Source organism: Prionailurus viverrinus, chromosome A1 (assembly GCF_022837055.1).
Source record: "Prionailurus viverrinus isolate Anna chromosome A1, UM_Priviv_1.0, whole genome shotgun sequence".
Lineage (NCBI taxonomy): Eukaryota > Metazoa > Chordata > Mammalia > Carnivora > Felidae > Prionailurus > Prionailurus viverrinus.
In genome coordinates, this window is record NC_062561.1 from 24,438,563 (window position 1) to 24,466,242 (window position 27,680).

Here is a 27,680-nt window from a genome sequence, read left to right on the forward strand (position 1 = left end):
GGAGGTTTTATTTTCCTTTGCCTTTTTTCTAGGGGCAATCTTATCTAATACAGCGTGCTTAATATTTTCAATATGTTTTCATTGGCAGATTTCTTTTTGAATATGAAACTATCAGGAAGTTAAATTAACCATGAGCTTTTGTTTAACAGCACACAATTCAAGTATCTACGCCTTGTTAGAACCCTCTGTGAGATAAGATAATGCAATGGTGTCTGGGTTTTAATGTTCTGGCCTCATTTTTCATCTTAAATTCCCATACATCTTAAAAATATAAAACGCATGCTTGGGCATTTGCTCTATGAATGTTAAGCAATCACAAAGTGTTAAAACACATTTGAACCGTGTTTTTTTTTTTTTTTTAAGTGAATACTTCAAATGTACTTAAAATTACTGGAAACCATGGCTATACTACTACTTGTTTCCTAAATGGATTAATTACACATGAAAAATTAAACTCTTTAGGCTAATAATAAATCCAAAGAGCACATAAATGCTTGCTTATTTTGCTGGGTCTGTTGTGACACAGTAATTTTAATGGGACCGTTATGATAGCTCTGACAATATTACCTACAGTTTTTTTTCTTTCCTTTCAAGTCATAATTAAATAATACATGCAGTTACCAGATTGGACCAAAGCTTTGGGAAACTGATCTATGGAAGAATTACTCTGTTTTTTCCTTAATTTAGCATCACTAAATTTTAAGAACTTTTTTTACTTAATTCAGGGGAGGGAGAAGTTTAACTTGAGGCTCTAAGACAATCTTAAGAATAGTTGCACTGTTAGCACCTGTTTTTCAAATCAAATGCCATCCTACTTAAGTGTAAGTAAGAAGAAGAAGAAAAAAAAAGAGGGACAAGAGAGTAGAGTGAGTGTATGACTGTGTGTGTGTGTGTGTGTGTGTGTGTGTGTGTATGAGTGTGTGTGTGCATGAGTGTGCGTAGGAAGAGACAGGTGGTTTAAGATGCAGGAGAAAATCAGTCGTGCTTAACTATTTAATTACTATGTATCTAATGAATAACATTCAAAGAATGCAAAAGATTATTTGCTCATATTTGTAATTTATTTAGCCAGAGAAACAAATCTCTAAGGAAAGATCCTGCAAGGAGTGATGAATATGTTTGCAGAACGTCAAATTCATCTTTGCAGGTACAGGTCAGATTCCCCTGATTTTTCCATTATCTCTACCACTTCCTTCCCTTTCCTCCTCAGCCTCATCCCTGACCTGGGACTGAGCTATCCACGTACAGAATTCTTTATCTGTGTCTCTCATGGCACTCATCACTTTCTCTTTTACAGTACAGATCTGTTCCTCTCCATTATGACTCTGTGAAAGGTTATGTCTGTTTCTAATTTGTATCTCATTCTGCCCCACAAAGCAGTTTGATGGATGAAAAAAATGAAACAAGTGTTTCAAAAATTCCCTCCTTCAAAGATCAGTCTATTTGGAGAGCATCTTTGCAGAGACTATCCTACCCTGATAATCAGTCATCTGAATTTTGCCTGTCATGAAAAATCTACCAAAACTTGGTTTCCAGGTCTGAACACATTAGACTCTGGAGTAAAAATTCTATAAAATATATATTGTCTGTCTTTTTCAGAGTTTATCCATAATAATGAGCATCATGCCTAGCACAAAGTAGACATTCAACAGACATTTACAAATATGCGAGGGAAAAAAACACATTTCTCTATTTGTTGTTAAGAATATCCGTTATTTTAAACCAAGAAAACCCATTGCTCAAAAAATTGCCTGAAATGCCTATGTAATTATTACATGAAATGCACCCTTGGTATAGAAATTATCAGTCTATATATATTATTAACCTTTATTACCTAAATTTAACAATGACAGGAGATTTCTTCTCTGTGGATGCATGAGGTTTTGAAATGTAGCTCTTGGTTTCTCCTTGTAAGTTAAAAGCTAGACTGTGTGTGATATTAAATACACAAGTTCAAGGGCAGCAAAATACAGTGGCTTTGAAAAAAATACCATGGGGTTTAAGATCCAGGCTAATGCGAATTAAAAATCTGATTAATGCATTTATGTATTCCCTTCTGGTGCCCCCAAATGAATTAGATATATTCTCTGCCCTCAAAATGCTCATATTTTGGGCAATTTATTTTAAGCTAGTGACTTTTACCTGCTAACATAATATCAAAATCAGTAAAAAAGTAATCAATGTGCAGACTCCATGTGGCACCAAATAAATCAGCACCTCTGAGTGTGGGGGATAGGCACCTGTAGTCTTAAAAATATTCAGATGACTCAGGGCACTGGGTGCTCGGTCGGTTGAGATTCTGGCTTCCACTCAGGTCACGTCTCATGGTTCATGAGTTCGAGCCTCACATCGGGCTTGCAGGTGTCAGCACAGGGCCCGCTTTGGATCCTCTGCCCCCGCCCCCCCTACTTCTCTCTCTCTCTCTGCCCCTTCCCTGCTCATGCTCTCTCTCAAAAATAAATAAAACATGAAAAAAAAATTACTCAGATGATTCTAATGAAGCCAGGGCTAAGAATTGCTAAAACATCTCTCATGGCCTATTTCCTCATTTTTGTCTGCGGAAAAGAATACCTAGAGGTGCAAGATTATTGCAAAAACTCAGAAAATGTCTGTAAATTGACCCCAGATGAATAGGTCCATTCGTTCACGCTCCAGTGATAATTCAAAGGCCAATGAAAAAAAATTTTTTTAACATTTATTTATTTTTGAGACAGAGAGACAGGGCATGAATGGGGGAGGGGCAGAGACAGAGGGAGACACAGAATCCGAAACAGGCTCCAGGCTCTGAGCTGTCAGCACAGAGCCCGACGTGGGGCTCGAACTCACGGACTGTGAGATCATGACCTGAGCCGAAGTCAGACGCTGAACCGACTAAGCCACCCAGGCGCCTCAAAGGCCAGTTTTCAATAAGTATAAATTAGCACCCACGAACTAATTGCAAATAAAAAAGGGACAATGTTTCCAAAGAATACAGGAACAGTTTTCACTTCAAAGTGAAGGCAGTTAGGCAGGAAAGAGGCAGAGTAATAATAGGGTGCAAGAGCCAAAGAAAGAGGAGAAGTTTCTACGTTAAGAACCAGTTGAAGTGAAGCTGCCCCTTCCAACACCAGGAGCGGGCAGACCTATACACCTACTCCCCATCCGTCTCAAGAGGCCGGACCCTGGGGGCCGTGGCAATTCAAACCTCCAAGGACCTGCTAACCCGTTTGCCATGTTTCATTCCTTGGAAGAAAGAGCTTTAGAAAAAATGGGGAATTGAAAATGAGACATGTCTGGAGTGACATATTGAAAAGAATTTAAATAAAGGGGGATTTCAATATAAAGCCAGACAGTGAACAAGGTCTAAAAATGCCAACTTACCAAAAATAATGACGAAAAAATATAAATGACAGACAAGCTACATTACTCTGGGTTGGGCTGGTAAGAAGATACCATTTATTTACAAAAGTCGAGACGGACACAGATAATGGATAATACGCATAGGAGGAAACAAAACTGATGTGGGTCATCAGCTTTGAGATGCAAAGAGTGGCCACTAAAGGGGATCTCCTACTTAAAAGGAACGAGTAAGAACCACCTAAAAACGCAGGCTGTATTTCTCTTGCAAGATTAGCTTGTGTGCTTGTGAATACGTATAGTGCATCTTCATCAACTTAAAAACTGCTTTGGAAAATCCATCCAGATCACAAGGCCAAGCGTAGCACAAAGAGAATGAAGAAGCATGTGAAAAGTCTGATCTAGGAACCCGCACAAATATTTCTGCATAGAAAATGAGCTGTCGACCATGGCATATTATAGACAAACTGCAAATAGGGACAAATGACAACCACCAATTATCTGATGTGACAGATGGAACCACATGAATATTGAAAGCAATTCCTTTATTATGGTTGTGGTATGGCTTCATCGTTACACATGAATCCCTGGAATCTGCACTTGTACAAAAAAAAAAAAAACACACACACACACACACAAAAAAAAAACCAAGCATGTAGTGCAAGGTTATTTTATCTTCAGAGAGATTTCTGTAATTATTCATTTCTATGAGAATTTTAGGATTTTTAATAAGAAGGCGGCAGTCTGGCACAGAGTCCTCAATAAATTGCTACAGAATGAGTAGAGAAATGGGGCCTCATCAGGGCCCCGCTGTGGCCTCACCTCCACCGCTAAGTACCAACGTGCCCTCACCTTCTGGTTTTAGTTGGCTCGTCTACACAGATTCTACTGCTACATAACATGACTACATCTTTTCCAGCTTAAAAAAAAAAAAAAAAAAAAAAAAAAGTCTTTGGTTTCAGATATCACTCCGAAGGAAATACCAAATCACACATAAATCTTTCATTTTAGGCTTTGCTTCCTTTTAAACAACAGCAGATCCATAAATAGCTGTGCTTTCCGAAAAACAAAAATGCCTGTCCCTCTCTTTTTTATTTTTAAGTATAGAAACAGTTTATCAAAAAAGCTTCCATTGAGCCCTCTTCAACTTCCAGAATTTAAAATGGGATGGTATACGGAGGGACTTGTGTCTCGTTGTTGTTGAAGCCTACTTATTTTCAGTTAAAAAATTTAGAAATCTATGAAACAACAGAACTCCTTCTACACAAGGGAATTGGAAAAGGCTTTTTTATTGAATTTTAACCAGAAATCACAGCAAATGTTTTAAATATATATTTTCTATATAACGTGCTCCAATTAAAAAATAACTACTATCAGAAAATTTATTTTCCTATTGTGTTTGCATTTTGGTTATACCTCACATCTCACTTCTCTTCCTTATAAATCATACTATTTCATTTAACATTACTTTTAGCATTCTGTATCCCACAGTAAAATGTTTAAATTTTTTTTTTTTTTTAATTTTTTTTTTTTTCAACGTTTATTTATTTTGGGGACAGAGAGAGACAGAGCATGAACGGGGGAGGGGCAGAGAGAGAGGGAGACACAGAATCGGAAACAGGCTCCAGGCTCTGAGCCATCAGCCCAGAGCCCGACGCGGGGCTCGAACTCACGGACCGCGAGTTCGTGACCTGGCTGAAGTCGGACGCTTAACCGACTGCGCCACCCAGGCGCCCCTAAAATGTTTAAATTCTTAACTAACATTAGATCAAATGGAGATTCTGATATATGTGACATGTAGATCAAAATAACTACATTTTGTTTTCATCTTTTAGGCTATTTAAGATATGTAATGGCATTATATTAAAAGACATTCATAATACTCCCAACTAGCTGTCTTTAATTTTTTACTGGCACATTTGATTTTCAGGCCAACTGACGATTATATAGGTGTGAGCTTACCCTCACAAAGGTAGAAGGTGTCCAAAGTCAAAATGTGCAAATACCAAAAAAAAAATTTTTTTTAAAAAGGGAGAAGGCAGGTGCTTTCTCTTCATTTTTAGAAATTTCTCAATGTTAAGATTCTTTTCAGTGCACCACTCCGGGATCAGCCATGGTATTAATTACCTTAAAAATCTCACATGGTGAGTATAGATAATAAAAGATCAAACTCTAAACACACTTTGTTGAGATGCAGGAGGAAGCAGAGACACTCCCAAATTTTGGTAAACAAGCAAACACACCAAAAAACCCAAGCAGAAAAGGTAGAGAAAGAAATTATTGTAAAGTCCTCCCGAAATTCAGAATATTCAAGGTCATTAAACGTAGTTGAACAAACTGCTAGACAGCAATCCACATGCACTGCTCTGGACTTCACTTTCCAGCTTTACTCATTATTTCTTATATCAGGCATGCAGGTGAATATACTCTATCTTCAGCTGTACAGAAACGAACGTTTAGTATATTCATTGGCTTATTAATGAGCACGTTGAAGAAAAGGTACAAGGCCACCTACCATTGTCACTGTCTCCTTCAGATGGAACACTGTAGCTAGAGCTGTCCCATGTTTGTGCCTGTGTAAGTTTGTTGAAGGAGATAGGAGGAAGAGTGAGGGCTGGGTCTTGCAGGAGAGCGAGAGAGCCGGTCCGCGTACAGTTGGACAAGGACCAGGAAAAACCAAAGGGACAGCAGCATTTCACAAATGGCATAAGGTTTGTATGGAAATGAAGCGAATTTCATATCATGGGATTTAAATTCAAATGTACAATACAGGAGAAGAATGAAAGATGGCGCATGAAATAAAAAGAATGATAAAAACCGAGTGTTAGTACTTATCAATCATATACTTTGCATGCAGTTAATATCGTTAATCTTAACAGTTCTGCAAGCTCACAGACTCAGAGTACTAATGAATCACGTCAGCAGAAAGGAAGAGCACCCATAGATAATGCAGATAAAAAGCAGAAGACCTACCAGATACCTTTTTCAAAAACCTTCTAAGTAACTAACAATTGTAGCAAATACCATTCGCACAAAAAATTTGGCTACATAGACACAGCTTAATAATATATGTAAATATATCCATTATTTAGAAATGAGACTATTATAGAATCTGGGTTTACCATTTGTCAATTTTTCCCCCATGGCAATGTAAAATTTCTCTTTAAAGTCTATTGGCACGCTTTACTGATGGCTGTAGCTGGCCAAATCTTTCTTCAACCCTTGACACACACACTTCTCAACATTGTCTTTGATACTGATCGGGAGGAAAACAATTTTGACTAGTAGAGTCTCTTTAACAATGAACCTAATTCACCAACAGACGTTAATCAATTTCAAGCACTTCTGAGTTTGTCATTTATGAAATGACATCTTTTTTGTACTAAATATCCATCTAGTAATTTTACACGTTGAGGAAATATCTGTACCATTTTTTTTTTCAATGCTAAGGCAGGGCCAGTACAATAAATGGACACGCTTCTAGGAACGAATCTTTGAGTATATGTAGTTGCCTTTCCTTGAAGGAAAACACAATTGAGGAAAAAATTTTCTTTTGAAGAAAACTAGCAGCCTATTTAAGAATCTAAGTTCTTATCCAAACTTGCTGATTCGAGCAGTCTGTTTTTATTTATAACACAGAAACCACATAAATCCATATACATAACTTTAAAATAAAAATTAATTGGCTTTTTAAAGTTTCAAAGCTACTCGGTCAAAAAGAATTTCTATCTTTTTAATAAAATCATATGATCTTCAAGTAAGATCACTATATATATTATTTTCTAGAAAATGGGAAAAATATATACTGTAATATTTTTAAATCACTAAACAAAATTTAAAATTCCCCAATACATAATGCTAGTTTTATAAAGTTCCTACATGCCACTTGATATTCCTGAAGATAAATCAGCATTATTTATAGCAACCAAACTCCACAAAGCTTTCAACGGCTAGAACAATTTCCACAGTGGTTAGTCAGCATTTTAGAAAGTTTGGAAGCCCGGAGAGGAAATTATCTCTGTTTTCTGCTATTCAAAATAAATACCCCATTTCTATTTCACCAGTACAAAGAATCTGAAATGGTTGAAGAGTACAAGCACAATGTTGATAAGCTGAGTTTGGACTCCACACAAGGAAGAAAAAGGAATCACTGGGACAATTTTACAACCAAATTGTAAAGATGCACACTCAAAAGAATATTGTTCTTTGGAGATCCACTCAACTTTTGTTTGCTCCATTATGAACTATTTCAAAATTATGTAAAACTGCCTGTAAGGATTAGGAGCAAGTCTGTAGCCCAATCTGAGGTCCTCTCCCCGCAGGCCAGCACTGAAGGCACGGATGAGATGTGCCCACCTGATCCGAGCACACACCTGAGACCCCAGGGAAACGGAGGCCCAGCCCAGATCTGGCTGCATATGCCCTGCTCATTCCATACATGAGGAAGCCAGTCATTTGAACCTTATTTCACACACAATTTGGCTTTCCATAAAACACCTGCTAATCCTTCCCATGTCCAGGCAGTTTCTCAAATAGCTTTTCCTCAGCACCCATCCAAAATGCTAGGAAACAATTAACACCTGGCTACATGTTACCCATCAGTCAACTTGCTCTAAATACAAAAAAAAAAAAATCCTTCATAAAGAAATTATATTTTTATGGTACCCTTTTACAAAATATACACATGTATAACTTCTACTGTTGCCAAAATGCTTTCTTGAAAAAACAAAGAACATCTACATTCTTTACTAGCTTTTTGCTTACATGTGTCTGAGTCCTTTCTTAACACTTCCTTAAAAGCATTATAGTGGGGAGTGTAAACCAAGAACTAAACATGTTAAAACAAAAAAGGACCTACAACCAGGTAGACAGTGCCAGAACTTGAGTGAAGAAATCAAAAGAACCAATTTTTTCTATGCGTATCCCTTCTTTTTAAAATCAATAGTTACTCTGCACGTTGCTAGAATTTACACCTGTGAACATACTAACACTAAATTAAAAGAAAGTAGGTAATATAAGCAGAAAGGCTCTTTTAAAGAAATGACTCCTGACCGCTCATGTGAGCCTCGAAATGATCACCGTTACAGGAGAAAATACATAACCCTACACGGGCTAGAAAGCAAACAAGCGATGCCTTAGAGGAGTCACTCTCCCAGAGGCTGCTCTAAATTTAGCTCAGCAGGGTACCAGGAACCGCTGGGGCAAAGGGCTGGCTATTTTCACTTCCCTGGATAAAAGACTCATTGGAAAAGTTTTGCCCCACTCACACACCCCATCACCTTTTCTCTTCGCTCTGACTGAAAAGGAGGGAAGGTATCTGCTACTGAGAGCATGGACTTAACAGGTGACTCACTGAAAACAAGGCTCCAAAGTCTGCCCCCGCCCCCCTGCCCCGGACTCACGTTCGCCCGAGCTCCTTCACAGCTGCTCACGCTAGAACATCGACATTTAATAAAAGACTCAGGAGAAGCCACTGAGTATTTACGAGTACAAAGATGCTGAGGTTTTCATTTACCTGATCGAGGCTTCAGGCCAAACGGCCCCGTGCTGTTGGCGGTAGGAGAGATGGCAGGGGAGTTGGCTCTAATCTGCAGGATCAGAAAGAAAAGACGGTTTAAAAACAACACCCGAAAGCAGAACTATACGTGCTTCTCTACATTCAAGGATTATAGTACGACCGCTACCTTTTGGATTTGCTGCTTTGTGATGAAGCCCGGACCAAAAAATTTGATATTGGGTGCATCTTCGCACTGCAAATGCTTTAAGCGGCATCATCAACAGAATGTTGTTTGGGGAGGGAGAGCTAATTGTTATCTGCTCAATAAAAAAATATTCTACAATCATGTGAAACTGGCAATCCCTTTCTGCTGCAGAATAGATGCGTGCATGTGTATACATGCACAGGAACACACTCACATCCACCTCACAGAGGGGGCATCTGAGGAATGATGTCCTAACACAGCGAAATAAGAAAACACGTAACACTGAACAGATGTCTCATCTACAGGGAAGGCACACACCGAATCATTTATGGATACCAGGACATTCTAAATATTGTGTTTGAGCCATCACTTTGTCTTCTACAAAGATGTTGCCATATTTGCTTTTCAAAATATATCTTATGAAATTAATCCTTAATTATGGATAGGGCCAGCTAAGACTAGGATAGCTAATGAAAGAGACTCCCCCAGAGAATCTGCAATACAATTGGGTCGTGAATCATGACAGTCTCAGATTATGTATTTCTGTCAAAGATATTCCAATTCAGGCTGCACAAGATACCTCAGCTTACGTGAATCTTCAGGAAACTCACCTCATTTGGAGAATACTCGCTCCCATTACTCTGTAATGTTAGGTCATTTTGCACCTTAAGGAAAAAAATGCATGGTATATTTATTAGACCATAAAATTATTGAGGCAAGAACTGCATCCTTCTGACTTCCATCATATCCCTGGTACACAGGCACACAAGGAATATACATGGAATTAATTATTCAGTGTGTTAAGTAGCTAAGTAGTTCATACTTACATTTACTAAAAACATGCAGCTATTACATTCGCGCGCGCGCGCGCACACACACACACACACACACACACACACACACACACACACACAAAATACATCTAAAGTATCACACAAACTAAGAAAAGGAATTTCCCAGAGCAAAGAGTTCAAAGTACCTGCCTTGCTAGGTTACTAAGCCACTTGCAGGCTCCCACCCCCCCATTTGAACGAGAGGTTTTTAGAAATGGTCCAAGGCAGCACTTTCCAAATACACAGAACCCCACTGGGAGCTTTTAATAAACGTACATGCCTGGACTCCAAATTACCTGCCACGATCTTAACGTTGTCCATTCAATGCCAGTTTGCTTTGGCAACCAAGGAGGAAACTCTAGCTTATGTTACTCAGATCTGCCTTCTGCATATGGTGATCAAGAACCCCACAGATTACCCTAATAAAAATCTGGGGATAACTAATATAAACATCTTCATTTACACTACGCCAAATCAGTATAAATTTAAGATGTCTGTTCCTACTGAGGAGTGCTATTTAAAAAATATTCTGAACTTTGACAAATCCAAAGGAAAAACATATATTTAGAATAAAATGTCATTAATTTCCCTACCCAGTTAAGCAGCTTTGTTAGAACTACTAACAAGTATCTGCAAGGCTGATCCCTCTATAAGCAATTCCTTCCTCTGATTTTTTTCCTGTTGTGCCCCCAATACCTTCCCCAATTTGTTACTATCTATGAATGAGACTATCATTTGCAATTCTTCCTGAATGGAGGCCAGTGCTACCTAAACTTGATATGGACAGTCATCTAAAGTATATGTAAAGTCAGACAATGTGATGTATAAACCACTTCATAACTGCGGCCTCACCTGTCGAACTGGTGACCCAAGTCCAAACTACCCCCCAAACCCAGGTTTACTTCCTTCTCCTTAACTTCCTATCTCTTTCCTGGTCTCCCAGAGCACCTAAAACACTCAGGATTACAGACCATGTCATAGCCTACTCTCAAGTTTTTCAAAATCTAAGTCTTCTTCCCTTCATAATTTTTAGAACACCTTAAAAGGAAGGACAAGTTCATATCCTTAATACCCCAGTCCTTGACACCAAAAACAAGACGAAATCCAGCACAAGTACTCAACAAACACTGGCTAACTGAGTCAAGATTACACTACAGATATTACTTTCCTCCTGAATGAGATGGAGGAGAGAATGTAAAAACAACCACATCATTGATGAGGATCACATTTAAGTTCTGTATCATCACTAGCACTGGCATTGCTAATCCGTTACTTCCTCTTCCTCCTCCCTGGGACTTCTAGAGCCAGCTATCCTATCCCTCCTTTTTAAAATCATTGACACGTGCCTGTCATGGACAGATGACTGTCCTAGAGAAGGGAGACAATGAGTAAGAACTTCCTATGCCAAATAGGACTCCTCACTCAACCAAAAAGGGAAATATATATATATATATATATATATATATATATATGAACACAAAACACTATAAATCAGAGGTGGAGTAGAGATATCTTTGTTCTAGAGGATTTGTGTCTCACTGGTATTCCTGAAATCACGCACCCAGGGTCCTAAAGTAACTGTTCACTGAATGCTTACTGGTTGTAGCAGAAAAACAGGACAGTAATTACATGATTGTTAAGCAACAATTGGGTAATCAAATTAACATCATCTCTGAGGGCCACACAGACATAGGGGATATCCTGAGAAGGACACAAATCACCCGTGCAGTATCCCAATGAAATACATAGAATCTCAATCTAAACGTGGGAAATAGGAGGAACTTCTCTCCCACAAAATAAGGGGCATACACCATTGAGAAGAGAGCTATAGTCTTCAAAATTTCAAGGCCATAAAAACCAAGGAAAAGTTACAGAAATGTTCCAAAATAAAGGAAACTGTAGATACCGCATGACTAAATACAACACCTGCCACTAGACTGGGCCCTACACTAGAAGGGAAAAAATGAAGAACATCATTAGATCAACTGAAAAGTTTGGAACATGAATGGTAGATGAGATGAAAACATTTTATCAATGTAAATTTATGAACGTGATAACCAAACGTAGTTAGGTAAAATAAAATCTCTATTCTCAGAAAACGTACACTGAAATGTTTAGGAAAAAAGGACTATGATGTATGAAACTCTCACACGTTTCAGAAAAAGAACTGTGTGTGGAGAAACAAAGACAAAAAACAATACAGCAAATGAGGTAAAACGTTGGTAATAGGTAGCTCCAGGTAAAAGGATGCCATTTTGGTAACTTTTAATAGAATCTTACAATTTTCCCCCACATTTTTGTAAGTTTCAAATTATTTCCAAAGAGGAAGCTTTTGAAGAAAAGCAGATCAACTATCATCAATCACTCAATAATAGAAAAGTGGGCCTGCACAGGATCACAAGTATTGTGTCTCAAAGGAGAGAGCCCGTTGGAATGGTGCTGGGGCAGCCTTCACATAAGATGCTTCCTGATGTTCCAGAACTGGGTAATCCAATGATGCCTCTACCGGGAAAGACACGGTGCAGTAATTCTAAGGACCACACCGATAACAACAATAGAGTGCCAGAGTCAGAGTAATAGCTGCCACCTAGGTGCCCCGGCTTGTGAGACCGGTCCCAATTTAGAGAAAATGAAGGTGAAGTTTGGAGAGATAGCCCACAGCTGCCCAGTTAGCAAGTCTTTGAGGTAGGATTACAACTCAACACAATTCTAAGGCATGGCTCTCAACAATGAAATCACAGTAGTTCTCTCTCTTCTTCCTCAACACAGACTTCGCTAGTAAAGAGTGTGAAACTGCTTCACTACACTCCCCATGCTCAGACACTTCAGGGGACATAAACTGGTGTGTATACCGGAATTAGCCATCCTAAACCCACTCATTAAGGAGAGATGAATTAGAGTGCCACCCAGGTTTCACTCCCAAGTCACCAGCTCAAACCTACTTATATAACTGCTTCTCTGGGACCGTTTAGGCTCATCTAGTCAAAACTGCTTTCGGCAGCCAACCACATTTCACACACCGTAACTCTGCCCTTACTCTGCCCCCAAATAACTCCCCCAGGTCTCTCTGCTAAGGTCTTCTAATCCTCCTAGGGACTTCTCAAATCATTTGTCCTTGCCTTTCAAGTCTTTTGTAGTTTATTTTCTCCTGGCCACTTCCGAGGCTTCCTTCTTGGCTCTAAAATTGCAATGAATGGGCCTACGCTTTCTGATGTCTCGGGGTTCCTTAGGGATCTCAGTTGCTACTGCCTGGCTCAGCAAGACCATCTGACCCAAGAAATTTCGAGATTTTAATGGAAATAGCCGACCCTCACCTTTAATGGAAGATGGAAGTATAATACACAGGAAAACTAAATAAGGCAGAAGTATACAAAATTAGAAAAACAGACCATTCATAAAATCAAATATTGGTTCAATGACTGTTCTATCCCAATGATAAATCTTTGTAGAATACGGGAGCCACCATTCCATGGTGGAGGACTGCACGGAGCTCTGGTTAATCCAAGAGCAGCCTTACCTCACAAACGGGAGAGGTCTCCAGCTGTATTTGACCACTGTAGGAAAAAAAAGGATATAAAGTGGAATTTAAAACATACATACTTCAATGTAGAAAGAGAAAATACATTTAGTTACAAAAAGGTCAACATACTTTAGTGCAGAATCTTGTAAGTCTAAGGCTTCTGCTGATTCCACAGGATAAAAGTTTACAACATTTCTCTCTGAAACATCTGTGCTTAATCTAAAGAGTAGGAAAAAAAGATGTTAGCATGTTTGTTAGTTAAACTTTTCATAGGTTCTATGATTTTAATAAATCCAATGCTTTGGGTCATATTTAGTTTATAATTTTAGTATATTAAAAAGTTATGTTTATCATTAGATTGAGTAATCAAAGGTTTATGGTAGAAATTTCAAGCTACATGGTATTTTCCCCACCATGTGCAAAATTTTATATAATTTGAACATCATTTTCTATCTGCTATTGGTACTGAAATACAACTTCTTTGCAATATAATAGCAATTTCTGCCAAAGTCATAATATTCATGAGGTAGCACAAAATTCTATTCTAGAACTTGATTAATTTATAGAGGTAAAGAAAATTGCTAAGAGTACTATATTATGTTACATGTATGAAGGGCATTTTGTTTTAATAGGAAGATATCTCTGATATATACTAGTACTCTCATTTTAAAAAATTAGAATTCATAAGCAATTTGATATGCAATTTTATTTCTGAAATTGCCTTACAGATAGTTTCTGAATTTCTGCAATTTTAAGAGTTGAATTCTGTTTAAGATCTATAAAACCAGGAATTTCTGTAAGTCATATGAAAGTTACAAGGCTACTATAAAAGGTAGGGATGAGTCATATTATATATGCCCTGTTGAAAATGCTGTCAAATCTATAATCAGAAATCCTTAAAAAAGAAACCAAGATAAAGACAAAATATGATACCAATATTCAACTAGGTTTTTTTGATGTTAAATTTGTATGAAAGGTAAACCTCTAAAATTTAATCCTATAATCAGTGGTTTAACTCAAACAACAAAAAGTTTGGACCTATGAAATATGAGATAAAGGAAAAACCCAATATTTATGTGTATTTTTATTATTAATATTCAGTCCCAAGCAGCTAGAAATAAGTGACCTCTTGAAGAGCCCTCTCTTAATAGAAACAAACAGTGACCCTTTCTTTATCGCTATTATACTGGCTCACAGAAACATTATTATAAGTTAGAACTGTCCTATCATGATAATTATTCAGGATGAACAACAAAGATCGAAAGCAGCCAAAGTAGTGAGTTATTTTAGGCAGCAAATGAAAGCCATATAAAGTTTTACAATATGATACGATTTTAAAATAGCATTCCATAAAGATGCAAATCAATTAGCTCTTGGAAAGTTACTCAGGGCTGTTTTCTTCCGCAATTCGCAGTTCGAGCACACACCCACCATTCCACTGGCTCCACATTCTTGGCAACTCACTGCCTCAAATGTTTCCAAGCTAGCGAGGAATCTTGAGGTCCTCAGTTCATCGCACTTCTCATGAAGGATGACGAAACTAAGGCCCAAAGCTGGGAACCCTCCTCCAGGTCACCGAGATCTTCACTACTGGGCTCCGGGCCCACATTCCCCAGCCACTTTTATTTCCCCCAAATGAGGCTGTTCTTTTTCACTTTGTGGTTCACATATTAATCAATCTCAAATTTGTAAGAAACGTTTATTGGGGGCGTGACACAAAATGCAAAAGGTACAAGTATTGAAATAATATATTAAGTTTGAGCCCAAGGGGGGGTCCTTTCTCTGTAATGTCGCACTTTAAGTCTCGATTCTGGACTCATGTTCCCTTCCCATCTATACACTTGGCCTTGGGAAGCTCATCCTCATTATACAGCTCTGTTACTGCAGCACCTTACGAAATGACTTTCGAATCTAAGTCTCGAAGCCCCAGAACCAAACTCCTAGCAGCAGAATGGACATTGCCACCTTGGATTTTATTCGGCACGTCCTACGCGGACCACAACATCCTTCTCCTCAGCCCTGGGGCCCTCTTGGTTCCCCATCTCAGATAACCAGAAACCTGGTGCTCATATCTAACCAGTCTGCACTGTTCCTTCACACTGTTCTCACCACCCACTGCAAATAACCTGCCAAAGAACTACAACAGTGCCTGCTGCTAAAGGTCTACAATTCATAAAAGTATAAAAAAAAAAATACTAATTTAGAAATACCTACAGAAAAACATCCACAGTAATATATTTCCTTCCAGTTTTAATTTTTTGTCTGTTTCTGACACAAATAAGACCTAATTCAGTCTATATAATTGGGATCAAAGCTTTGCATTTTATATACTTTTAAAGTGATTATAAAATGAGCATTCTTTTTTTTTTTTAACGTTTATTTATTTTTGAGACAGAGAGAGACAGAGCATGAACGGGGGAGGGTCAGAGAGAGGGAGACACAGGATCTGAAACAGGCTCCAGGCTCTGAGCTGTCAGCACAGAGCCCGACACGGGGCACGAACTCATGGACCGCGAGATCATGACCTGAGCTGAAGTCAGCCGCTTAACCGACTGAGCCACCCAGGTGCCCCTAAAATGAGCATTCTAAAATATATTGGAAAATTTTAAAAATTAAAAAAAAATACACATAAATTTATAAAGGACCAAATTATATTTAAGTATCTCTAAAATATTACATTATTTCATTTTCCCCAAATGTTTGCTATAAAAATATCTTCCCCTCATAATCTTTGTTCATATCTCTTCATCCCTTAGGATACATTTTTAGAATTTATTTCAAAAAGTTTACATATATTTTAGACAACGGCCATGTACTACTAGGATGTCTTCTAGAATGGTTTTGCTAATTTGCCTTCCTACTAGCAGTTTATAAATTATTTCAGATCTTCACAATCCTAAAAAGTAAGTACGTGGATCCCATCTCACAGAGGAAGAAACTGGCGTGCAGAATAGTTATATCTTAACCCACATTAGTGGTGTTGGAGCTGGGTTCAGAACCTGTGGCTGGCTGATCCAAAATCTGTTCTTTACCCCCAGATGAGCTGCTTCCCCATTCCTTATAATTTGCCACAAACACATACAACACACACACGTGTCGTCTTGTCCCCGTTTCCCACCCTCTCACTGACTTCCCTGGTTTAGAATGTGAAATGCAGCTCTTTAAAGAACGTGCTTTGATTAGGCATTCACGAATAAGCCAGGCTCTGAGCCACACAGTAGGGAGAATTAGGAACACGAATAATCGTATTTTTAAAGCACCACCACCTCCCTCTACATATGAAATAAAGTCTGGGCTCCTCAACACAGCATTTGAAGACATCCTCAGCACCCCTCCGACTGCCCCTCCACAGCTTCTCAGCCCTGGCTGTGCATCAGAAGCACTGCCCAGATTTTTAAAAGGTGGAAACGGCCAGACCCCAGCCTCCCAGGTAGAGTCCACGCCTGCTCCACTCCTTCTGACCTCCATGCCTTTGCCTAAGCTTTTAATTCAATCCAGGGTTTGCTTTTTCCTTGAAATGTAATTTCCTTGAAATGTAATTAAAGGCCCAGATGAACTACCCCAGACTTCAGGGAGGCCAGCCCCGCCATCTCCCCATTTCCATCTGCGGCCAGGAATTCACTGGAGCCTATCACTTTAAGCACCTAAATCAATTACACTTACAAATAGCTACTCAAAGCCATCTCTCTACCATAGCTTAAGTTCTTAGAAGGCAAGGGCTGTGTCTTGTTCATCTTTATATCCCCAGAGGTGCACGCAGTAGATCTTCCCATGATCTCTAAGCACTCAATTAATGTCTACAGAACTGAAATGCTTTTCAAATCAATCGCTAAAGACTTTCAGCCAAACCCACTGACCCATCACTATTCTTTTAGGGCCAAGCAACATTGGTGGTGAGCCATTACTGGCACTCTGGGACTTGCTAACCACCCTTTTCATGAATTGCCAAAATGTGGTATAATTTCTGTGTTCACCATATTACGAGACCGTATCATTTTCATATTTAAGTCCACAAGGCCCATAAACAGTTTACCAGGAATAAGCTTTGGATCTATTTTCCTAGTGATAAAGTAGTTAGTACCTGATACTGGCTATATTGTCTTACTGAAAAATATTTTGTTCACGGGAATTCCATGATCCTTTGCTAAGAAACCAAAAAATGTATCTACTGCATTCTGTGCCTCTGATGACAATGGCCAATTCAATTAAAAACTTATCTCATAACCCCAATCTTTAGAAATATATTGTTTAGGTAACATAAGTTTGGCATCTCAAAATAAATACGATAGCACTTGATAAAACAATTCTTTCATTTTTGGAAAATCTCCTTGGTATTTCTAGAAGTCAGGAGTTGAACTTGAGGCAACATCAAATATGCATTTTCATCGTGTTGCTATTTTCTAAGAATTATGCCAAAACCTCCCATATGAAGTTCATGAAGGGTGAATACATTTCATTAAGGGGTAGCAAAAGGGGGGAACGATCTCCATCACTCCAGAAGTGTGACTCTGACACTTATGGATCTTGCAAAAGCTTTTCTTTTTGGGGGTGAGACTGAGCCCAAACTGTGTACAGACATTTTTAAAGGTGAGACGATACACTCACACGAAACCTGGGCCAAGGAAAGACACACGTACCTGTCGGGATCTTGCAGCAAATCTACCGCTTCTCTCAGCTGTTCGATCATCGCCATATCCACATCCTGGTCTTTGGATGAACTTATTCTGTAGCATGAACCAAGCATAAGAGTGACAATGATTACTAGAACATGGATATTATCTAGATTCTTAAGAGCACACTTATAAAAATGCATCTAACATGTAAAAGTGATTTCCACAAACTCCACCTTATAATGAACGTGTGTCAGTAGCCTGCAGAGGAGATGGCCAGAGTGTGGTGGAAATGGAGCTACTGGGTGGGGGAAGCCTGGCTCTGCTATTAAATAGCAGCTCACACAAAGTCTCAATGCCCACGGGCCTGTATCTGCTCCTCTAGAAAATCAAGGCGATGTGCTCTCTGGTGGTTCCCTCGCTGTGCTTTCCTGAGCCCTGGGGGGATGCCCTGATGCAGCAGGCCTACAATACTTTTGCCTCTTCCAACTCCAGTGCTACCAGTGTGGCTTGCTTGGTTTTACTGCTTTCATACAATATGGGATTTTGCTGTGGGATAGTGGTTCTCACTCAGTGCAGGCTCTTCAGGCAGCAAAATCATCTGTGGCACTTGAACAAAAGGCCAGGCCAGAGACTGGGGCTCCACAGGCAGGGTTGAGAATGATTAGATAGAAGATTTAGAATGGGGCTTCCAAAGCCTTATACACAGTTGACCCTTGAACAACGCAGGTTTGAACCGCATGGGTCCGTTTATACACGGGTTTTTTTTTTTTTTCCAAAAATATATTGGAAAATTTTTTAGAGATTTGCAGCAATTTGAAAAAATTCACAGATGAAATGCATAGCCTAGGAATACTGAGAAAGTTCAGACAAAGTTAGGTATGTTTTTAATACATCATATAATACATATACAAAATATAGGCAAATCAACTGTTTATGTTATTGGTGAGTCTTCTGGTCAACAGTAGGTTTTTAGTAGTAAAATTTGGCAGGTGGGGGGGAGTTGAAAGTAATATACAGGTTTTAACTGTGCTGGGGTTGGTGCCCCCAATTCCTGCATTGTTCCAGAGTCCACTGTGGTTTAAAAGAACACCCTCCCTATAAAATCTCTTCCCTATAATTCTTTGATTCTATAATCAAGCTAGTCCTCCTTGATATTACAGAAATATATTCAATGAATAGATAATACAGGACAGTGATGTGAAAGGTACCCAGCAATGTTTTTAAAGGTCAAGAGATATTTGATCATGGTTCCTGCTCTCCACTACAGAATATAGGTCAACGTGTTTCTCTAGGTGGAAAAACTTTGTTTTTAATTTTCTTTCAGTGTTTATTTATTTTTGAGACAGAGAGAGAGAGAGACAGAGCATGAGCAGGGGAGGGGCAGAGAGAGAGGGAGACACAGAACCTGAAGCAGGATCCAGGCTCTGAGCTGTCAGCACAGAACCCGACATGGGGCTCAAACCCACGAACCGTGACATCATGACCTGAGCTGAAATCAGATGCTTAACCGACTGAGCCACCTAGGCGCCCCTAAGTGGAAACACCTTTTAATATAATAAAGACTCACTAAGGGGGAGTCTCCTACAAGATATGAAGGAAGGTCCAGGCCCACATGCCAGATCATGGAAAACGAAATCCTGGGAACCAAAAATCTACTGCATGCCACATGGTCCATATTCAATTCCCCTGGAAATGGTTCATCATATAATAGATGACTCAGGCCCGCCCCTGTAAAGCTGGCCAAGTAAATCTTTATGTGCAATAGAGTTAAAGGGATATCCATGTGATGTGAGATTCCTTGGGTTCAATGCCAGCCCTTTGTAACCCTGGGGCAAGATCATTGATCTCTCTGTGCGTCAGTTTTGTCATATGTGAAATGGGGGACAATAATAGAACTTATCGTACAGACTTGGTGTGAAGATGAAATCAGTTACTACCTATGGAATACTTAGAACACTGCCGAGCATGGAGTGTTTAATAAATGTTAGCTATTACAATTTTAGACACAGGACCAAGACATGAGAGGTATACGGTTTTCTCAGATCTTGAACCTGAAGGCTAGGTAAAGAGTGACTGGGACTACGTATTGCTCTGGGTCCAGTTGTTGGTTTCTTCAGACAAATGGCAGTAAGCTAGAATCACCAGTGTAGAAACTTCATATAATCTCCTGAATCACATTCTATCCACAGCCTCCAATCAGATGAAACTCAAGGCCAAGGAAGAGGTGTGACCTTGCACCGTAACACCCCAATACCATGACAATAAGCATCTGACAGAGAAAAACCTATTGATAGGAATGATAGGAAAAACTTAATCAATGATAAGAAAAACTTATCAAAATCACTGGGTGAGAATATAGGCTTACCCAAAGTAAAGCAGACCAAAATTCTATCACGACAGGGCTGCCTTCTGCTTGAACCATGAACTTTACAGGTAGCTCATAACCAGGCCCTGGATACTCACATTCCCTCAGGTTGCCAGTGCGTGTCCTCTTCTATCCGTAACAGTTCTTCACAGTCCTCAGCCCTATCCTGTGGACAGAACATACGGGAATTCTGAGAGCCACTGGCTATCAAGAGTCAACAGTCAAACCCCTGCCCTCGTCCATGTTCACAGGACCATTAGTCACAACAGCCAAAAGGTGGGAAACAATCCAAGTGTCCATCTACACATAAATGGATAAACAAAATATGGTCTATACATACAATGGAACGTCATCGAGCCTTCAAAAGGAAGTTCCATCACGTGCTACAACACAGTGAACCTTCAAGACATTATGCTCAGTGAAATAAGTCAGTAACAAGAAGCCAAATACTGTATGATTCCACTTATATGAAGTCCCTGGAGTCGTCACCCATAGAGACAGAAAGCAGAATGGTGGCTCCCAAGGGAGGTGGGGGGCGGCAGGGAATGGGAAATTACAGTTTAATGGGTTTGAACTCTCAGTTTTACCAGATAAAAATGGTTCTGGGGATGGATGGTGGTGATGGCTGCAAAACAATGAGAATATTTCACTGAACTGTACACTTAAAAATGGCTAAAATGGTAAGTTTTATGTTATAGATATTTTACCACAATTAAAAATTAAATTAAAGAGACCCAGGACCACAATACCAGTTAACTTAGAGTCAGAAATGTAAAGCTTAATTCTATTTCTTACTACCCTCTTAGCACCCCTTGCTGTTGACAGATTCCTCCATTATTAGTTGGGTTTGTCAGTCACATGAGAATACGCATTGTACTGTTTGTGAGACGAGGGGTGTGTGTGTGTGTGTGTGTGTGTGTGTGTGTGTGTGTGTGTGTGTTCTTGGGGAAAAAGTATAAAACAGTTAACAGAAAATGCCTCAGAGTGACATTTCCAGAAAGAGAAGACATTCATTTCCAGATTTAAAAAATTTCCACTTTCCTCTTTTTTACAATGGACATACTTCTAAGAAAAGTATTCACCTAGAATGCATTGAAAAGAATGTGAATCCCTTTCCATGTTAACTTTTACTAGATGGTAATGGCAATTCTATTACATTTGCAAACTTATCCTGATGCACTGAGCGGTGAAAAGCCAAGCCAATGACTGAATATAAAAGAAAATCAGACAAATTTACAAACGGAGAGGTATGTCTGACAGGGACCAGCTCCTAATGTCAGAAAATAGACACCCCAAACTTTGGGAAGATGTTCCATGTTATAAAAATCTGAGGACACTGGCAGTACGTTGGCATTTAAGGTGACAGATTGGTAACCTTGAACTTAAATGTTAAGGTGCCAAACAAAAGAAGATTTAAAAAAAAATTAGTTGATCCTCAACTTGCCTTAATATACGTTATAAATTCTGAACGGAGAACATCTCTTCCATCAGTAAATTGGTCTCTTTCTTCTCCTGAGTTGTCATTGTCCCCCAGAAGGGAAGGCTCTGGTTGAAATTCCTGATGAAAGTCCCCTATCAGGAAAATACAGACAAAGACAAAAAGACGGTCTCATGAAGAGACGAGCAAAGCACAGATGAACCTCAAAACCAGCTAACTATTTCAGTCTCCTCTCTTACCTCTTATAGAGGTGTATGAGTGACCCCACTTCTCTCTTCCCTGAGGGTGTCAGGAAAAGATGAATAAAGGAGGAAAAGGAGGGAGAGAAGTAAAAGAAATGGAAAGCCCCCCAAAATGAACTGGAAAGTCAACTCCTCTTCGTGGCTTAGTCCCTCATGAAAGCAATGAGATCTCCTGTAACTTTCTCAAGAAACAGAGGAAAGAAAGTATAAAGAGGCAAATGGAACAGCAAACAGATCTCTTCTCCCCGATCTGGAAACTAAAAAGAATCAAGGAGGGCTACCTTTAAGGACTCCCCCCTAGCAGAATACCCACTTCCAGAACAAAGAGGAAAAAACTCACTGGTAACAAATCACAGAATTCTTTTATTTTAAGTTTGCCTAAAACACTACCTCCTATACTGTATAATGTTATAAAGATTATCTACTAAAAAGGCAGTTATATTCTTGCATGAAGTATACAGTGATAATTTTTGGAGACTGTATGGTTCCAATCATAACCTCAGATGAACATAAATGCTAAACTTATGTGCTAAACTAAAAAAACCTGAAGGTATGAAGTGAAAGCAAACGCTAGTTGGTTCACACAGCTCCCCTATCACTAATGAGGGCATATTCAAACTGTTAGGGAGATGATCTGCATATTAATCTAGTTCTATATTATTCACTTATGAAATCATGTGCTAAAAATCAGCAAACACTAGATTTTAGGATTTTCTTTAACAGTCACTGAACAAATAGGAGTAGTAAAAAAAAAAACAAAATCAAAACCCTGCCCTAATGTAATCAACTGAGGGCTTCCAACTTATGAAATACGTTGCTAGGATTTTCAAGGTAGGCAGGACATTAAAGTGCTTAGCGATCATTTGATGATTATTAGAGAACCACAGAACTTTAGAGCTACAGAAGACCATGGGTAATTAGGTAATTAGATATTTCCCAATCTAACCATCTCACTTATAGGTGAGAGAATTAAGGTCAACTATCGTGTCCAAAGTCAAGTGGATTCCTAGGCACACATCTCTACTATATTTCCTCCCTTCACATGTGGTTAGCAGTGGCCATATGTCCGAGCCTAGCTTGTAAGAGATGGGCACTCCTAGGCACAGCCCATTAAAAACCTCTTGTGAGCAGACCTCCACGTTCAGCCCTCTTCTGCCCTAAAATAGGACTTTGGAAGTCTTGTGTTAAAGATGGTGGAATCTCAGAATGAAAGCAGCGTGGGTCTTTGGAGGGGAGCTGCCTGCCAATCACTAACTCTCGTGTAGACTTGATTTGGATTGTGTTAAGCCAGTGAGATTTGGGGATTTCATGTGCTACCACGGCTGTTGTTGCCTAATAGGTCTACATAGCAATAGTTTCTTTCCAAGAGTAGATTTAAAGACTGTTATATAAATCTTCAAAACGAGAACAACTCTACTACTGGCTAGCTGTGTGATCACTGGCATGTTACTTAAACTGTCTGGGCTTGGTTTCCTCACCTGTAAGACGGAGATGATTAAAATTTTGGAGTTTTGGACTTTAAATGGGCTCACTTTCACAGATGAGCAAAGAGCCTGGTGCTCAGGAAATGCTCAATAAGCATTAGCTATCATCAAGGCCCTATCGGGACAGATTGCAAATGTAGCATTTGAAACTTAAAAACAAGCACTTTCTCCCCATCATTCATTGTCAGACCTTTAACTGGGCTAAGGCGATGGCACGAGTCCTCCTTGATGATCTGTTCTTCTTCCATGATATTTGACATTGGCACGTTGAGGCTAACCGTGTCTTCATCAGAAGGCTAAAAAGGAATAGTGCACTGCTTTATTCCAGGGACAAGTGTTCTCAATGTAGATTAAGAGAATGCTATATGATAAAAAAAACCAAAACTGTGATTCTCAAACACATAATATTGAGTAAAAGATGCCAGATACAAAGCATAGTTCCACTTACGTAAGTTCAAAAACCAGCAAAACTAATCCATGGTGTTTGAAGTCCAGATAACTCTTGGCTTGGAGGGTGGGCGCATGAGTGGGCTTTCTGGGGTACTGGTAAAGCTCTGTTTCTTGAACTGGCAGCTGGTAATATGGGTGTGTTCGCTTTGTCAAAACTCACTGAATTAACACTCAAGTGTCTCCCTGTACATGTTTTGAGCTAAAATTTTGTCAGGTACCTGATGGCATTTTCCAACCTAAGAGCAATGGTCAGGGCACTAAGAAGGACTATGTAATACCTGACAGAACAATGGAATAATTGTAAATATATATAGTGTGATGTTATAAATATGGTCAATATCACAGTGGCCCAAAGGCCAACCAATCGTTGTAATAGCAATGATACTCTGAGATCTGACAACAATACCAATTTCCCAAACTACATTAAGGTTTCATGCAGCTCGTCACAAAAAGCAGGCAATATCTGGGGGCACCTGGGTGGCTTAGTGTGTTAAGCGTCTGGCTTCAGCTCAGGTCATAATCTCCAGGTTCGTGGGTTTGAGCCCCATGTTGGGCTCTGTGCTGACAGCTTGGAGCCTGGAGCCTGCTTCGGATTCTGTGTCTCTGTCTCTTTCTTCCCCTCCCCCCACTCATGCTAGCTCTCTCTTTCTCTCTCTCTCAAAAATAAACATTAAAAAATTTTTTTAAAAAGCAGACAATATCTGTGACAATACCTCATTAATTTACAGTGCATCTTATGTGCAACATTAAGCTTCAGTTTATTTCCCTGTTTTAGGTTGAAGAATATAGGAATTTAGGCTGCGTCAAATATATGAAAGTGTTGAATGGCTGTAGTACTTAAAAGGAAATGTGTTCCGTGCAATTTTCAGAGTAAGGCTTCAATTCAGTAATCAAAATAAGTTGTCTCTGGGGCGCTAGTTTCTCACAGTAGCTGATGAAGTTTATGCAGACAATCTAGAATTCCGTCACAAATGAAATATAGAGCCTCGGTGACTTTCGTATGTCTCCATTTCAGTGTTCCTATTTAGTAAAAAGCTTTCCAAATCACAGGGATCATGAACCTCCACAGAACACATTTCAGGGAGTTGTGGGCTGTTCCTCAATTTTTGAAGCCGTGACTTTCAGGATAGTGTTTGTTTACATTTGGACGCGTGCACAAATCGTTTAGAAACCGATGCAAAACAAGTGTGCATTTCATCCAGTAAGCAGATATTCATTCAGCCGCCAGTTTTTTTGCATGTTTATCTTGAGAAAAACACGTTTTAAACTTCTTAGAGACAAACGCTAAATGTACTCAGACAATGGCAACAGCCAAAGGAGTGAGATGTGCTTTGCAAATGCTACAGGGAGACAGAAGTGGGGAGCCAGATAAACCCTAGTAAGCGGTGAGATGACAACATAATTGCCAAACAAAGTGAAAAGAGAAAGCTACACTGGAGGAGGAGTCAGAATGCTATTCCTTCTACAAATTTCTTGGAGGTGTTCTCAGGTAATGAGGCGGCTGTGTGAGACCAGACAAAAACGCCGAGGGAAGATTCATGCACTCAATACTGTCAAATATAAAATCCTTTCTGTGGTCCTTCCTTCCACCCTCCTCCTCTCTTGAAAGCTTAGCAAAATTCCAAAGATACGCATGTAGTTAAAAGGGACAGAATAAACCCTTGGCCTCCTTTTAGAATGATTTTAGCCTCCTACTTATATTAAGTGAGAACAAAAGGATAATGAGGTTCTTTGTGTGATGTTTTATTAATGAACTTAATTATCCTTAAAAAACAGATAAAGGATAAAGCAGAGTCTGTTTTAACTTCGTAGAAAATAAGCTGAGGGTGAGTAATTTCTGAAACAATGGGACATTTCAGGGGACTTATGAGTTTTAATAAAGCTAAGGGAGTTGAATTAAATACAACTTATAAAGTAATGTGTTGAGTATTTCCTCCCCCAGGGAACCACAGTAAACTATTCATGTGGCTTCATGAGAGTAATTTTCTTTTATTGAAATTGGCCTTCTTTTTCTCCCTACAAACTCCTTTCGAAATGTTCCATATTAGAAAGACTTTAAGGTATCCTAATTTTTTAATACATTGCTTTATAAAGCATGTTGTAGGAAGCAAAATGTAATATCTTAGCTACACATTAATCCTCAAACACCTGAAGAGAACAGGCAAAAGGCAGTTTCTTGGAGTCACACAGAGTACAAAAGAGAACTCCTTAAATGGGGTAACTGACCTATTAATTACATCTTCAAAGAGTAGAATTATATTTCAAAACTCAGTAACCACAAAATCTCAATAGATTTCCTCAAAAGGGAAGACTGATGATACATCCAATCCCTCCACCAGCTGTCCCTTCTAGCTCCCCTGCTCAAGAAACCCCACTTAATGGTATATTAGTGAAAGGTTTCGGGGAATCTAACTATAAATGAGATAAATGTGCTAGCTGAGCTATTTATAACCACTTTAGGAAGCTCTCTTGTGGCTTCTTGGCTTACAAGTAACCAAACTTTTATCCAACCGTCTGAAAAAAACACAATCGAAGACTTTCAGGAAAACAAATATTGCTATAAAAACTCTGGCTATTCAAAATCGCACTTCCTGTGGGTACACTGCTAAAATGCAATGCACATTTGACTCCTTAACATCTATCCATGCAAATAATTTTTTTCCCAAATTATTCTGTCAATTAGAAACAAACATATTTATAAAAATGCCTCATGGGTACTTGCAGACCACTCTTAGTCATTTCATAATATTTATGAAGCATTCGAGAATATTCTAGGGGCACCCAGGTGGCTCTGTCAGTTAAGTGTCTGACTCTTGATTTCGGCTTAGGTCATGATCTCACGGTTCATGGGATTGAGCCCTATGTCGGGCTCCCAGCTGAGAGGGTAGAGCCTGCACAGGATTCTGGATCTCCCTCGCCGTCTGCCCCTCCCTGGCTCGTGTGCGCACACATTTATGTGTGTTCTCTCTCCCTCCCTCAATATAAAGAAATCAACTTTAAGAAAAAAACAAATATTCTAGATAATGTCAGGAGTGTGGTGGGAGGGGAAGAAGATAGGGACTCTACCCTTGAGACATTTACAAAATATTAAAGATGCAGAAAAAACTAACAGCGGCTCATATTTCTCTAACACTTGGATTTCAAATTGCTTTCACAAACATAATCACACCTTCTCACATAGATGCATCAATGCCCTTTACCACAGAGGAGTTCAGGAATGCAGGCAAATCCAGCTAGAAGCACAGAAGGAAAAATATCTAATCACGAACTTTACCTCTGTGGCAGATAAACGCTTGTCTCCATTATCACTTCCAACGCCCGAATCAGAATCCTTCTTGCTGGGATAGATGCCATCGGTATGGAATCCATTTAGAAAAAAATGAAATCGCGAAGTTCACAACAAGATACATCAATTTATATTCAAGTAATGACTCTGCTATACAAATTTTACTACTACCATAAGGCAACGAATCAGCCCAATATTAAAGGAGGTTAAGACGGGGCGCCTGGGTGGCGCAGTCGGTTAAGCGTCCGACATCAGCCAGGTCACGATCTCGCTGTCCGTGAGTTCGAGCCCCGCGTCAGGCTCTGGGCTGATGGCTCGGAGCCTGGAGCCTGTTTCTGATTCTGTGTCTCCCTCTCTCTCTGCCCCTCCCCCGTTCATGCTCTGTCTCTCTCTGTCCCAAAAATAAATAAA

At 39.3% G+C, this 27,680-nt stretch overlaps 1 protein-coding gene across 4 annotated transcripts in view; it reads right to left on the reverse strand.

The window, feature by feature from the left end:
- The window catches only part of LRCH1 (leucine rich repeats and calponin homology domain containing 1), a 201,008-nt gene that overhangs the window by 28,504 nt on the left and 144,824 nt on the right, over positions 1–27,680 (reverse strand). For all 4 annotated transcript variants that reach the window (XM_047870810.1, XM_047870983.1, XM_047871063.1 and 1 more), the window contains 9 exons: positions 27,258–27,321; positions 23,724–23,829; positions 21,814–21,941; positions 20,468–20,535; positions 18,029–18,115; positions 13,521–13,610; positions 13,389–13,425; positions 9,650–9,703; positions 8,852–8,924 (listed from right to left, as the gene is read on the reverse strand). In XM_047870810.1, the coding sequence (XP_047726766.1) occupies positions 8,852–8,924; positions 9,650–9,703; positions 13,389–13,425; positions 13,521–13,610; positions 18,029–18,115; positions 20,468–20,535; positions 21,814–21,941; positions 23,724–23,829; positions 27,258–27,321 (707 nt within the window). The remainder of the gene's footprint in view (positions 1–8,851; positions 8,925–9,649; positions 9,704–13,388; positions 13,426–13,520; positions 13,611–18,028; positions 18,116–20,467; positions 20,536–21,813; positions 21,942–23,723; positions 23,830–27,257; positions 27,322–27,680) is intronic.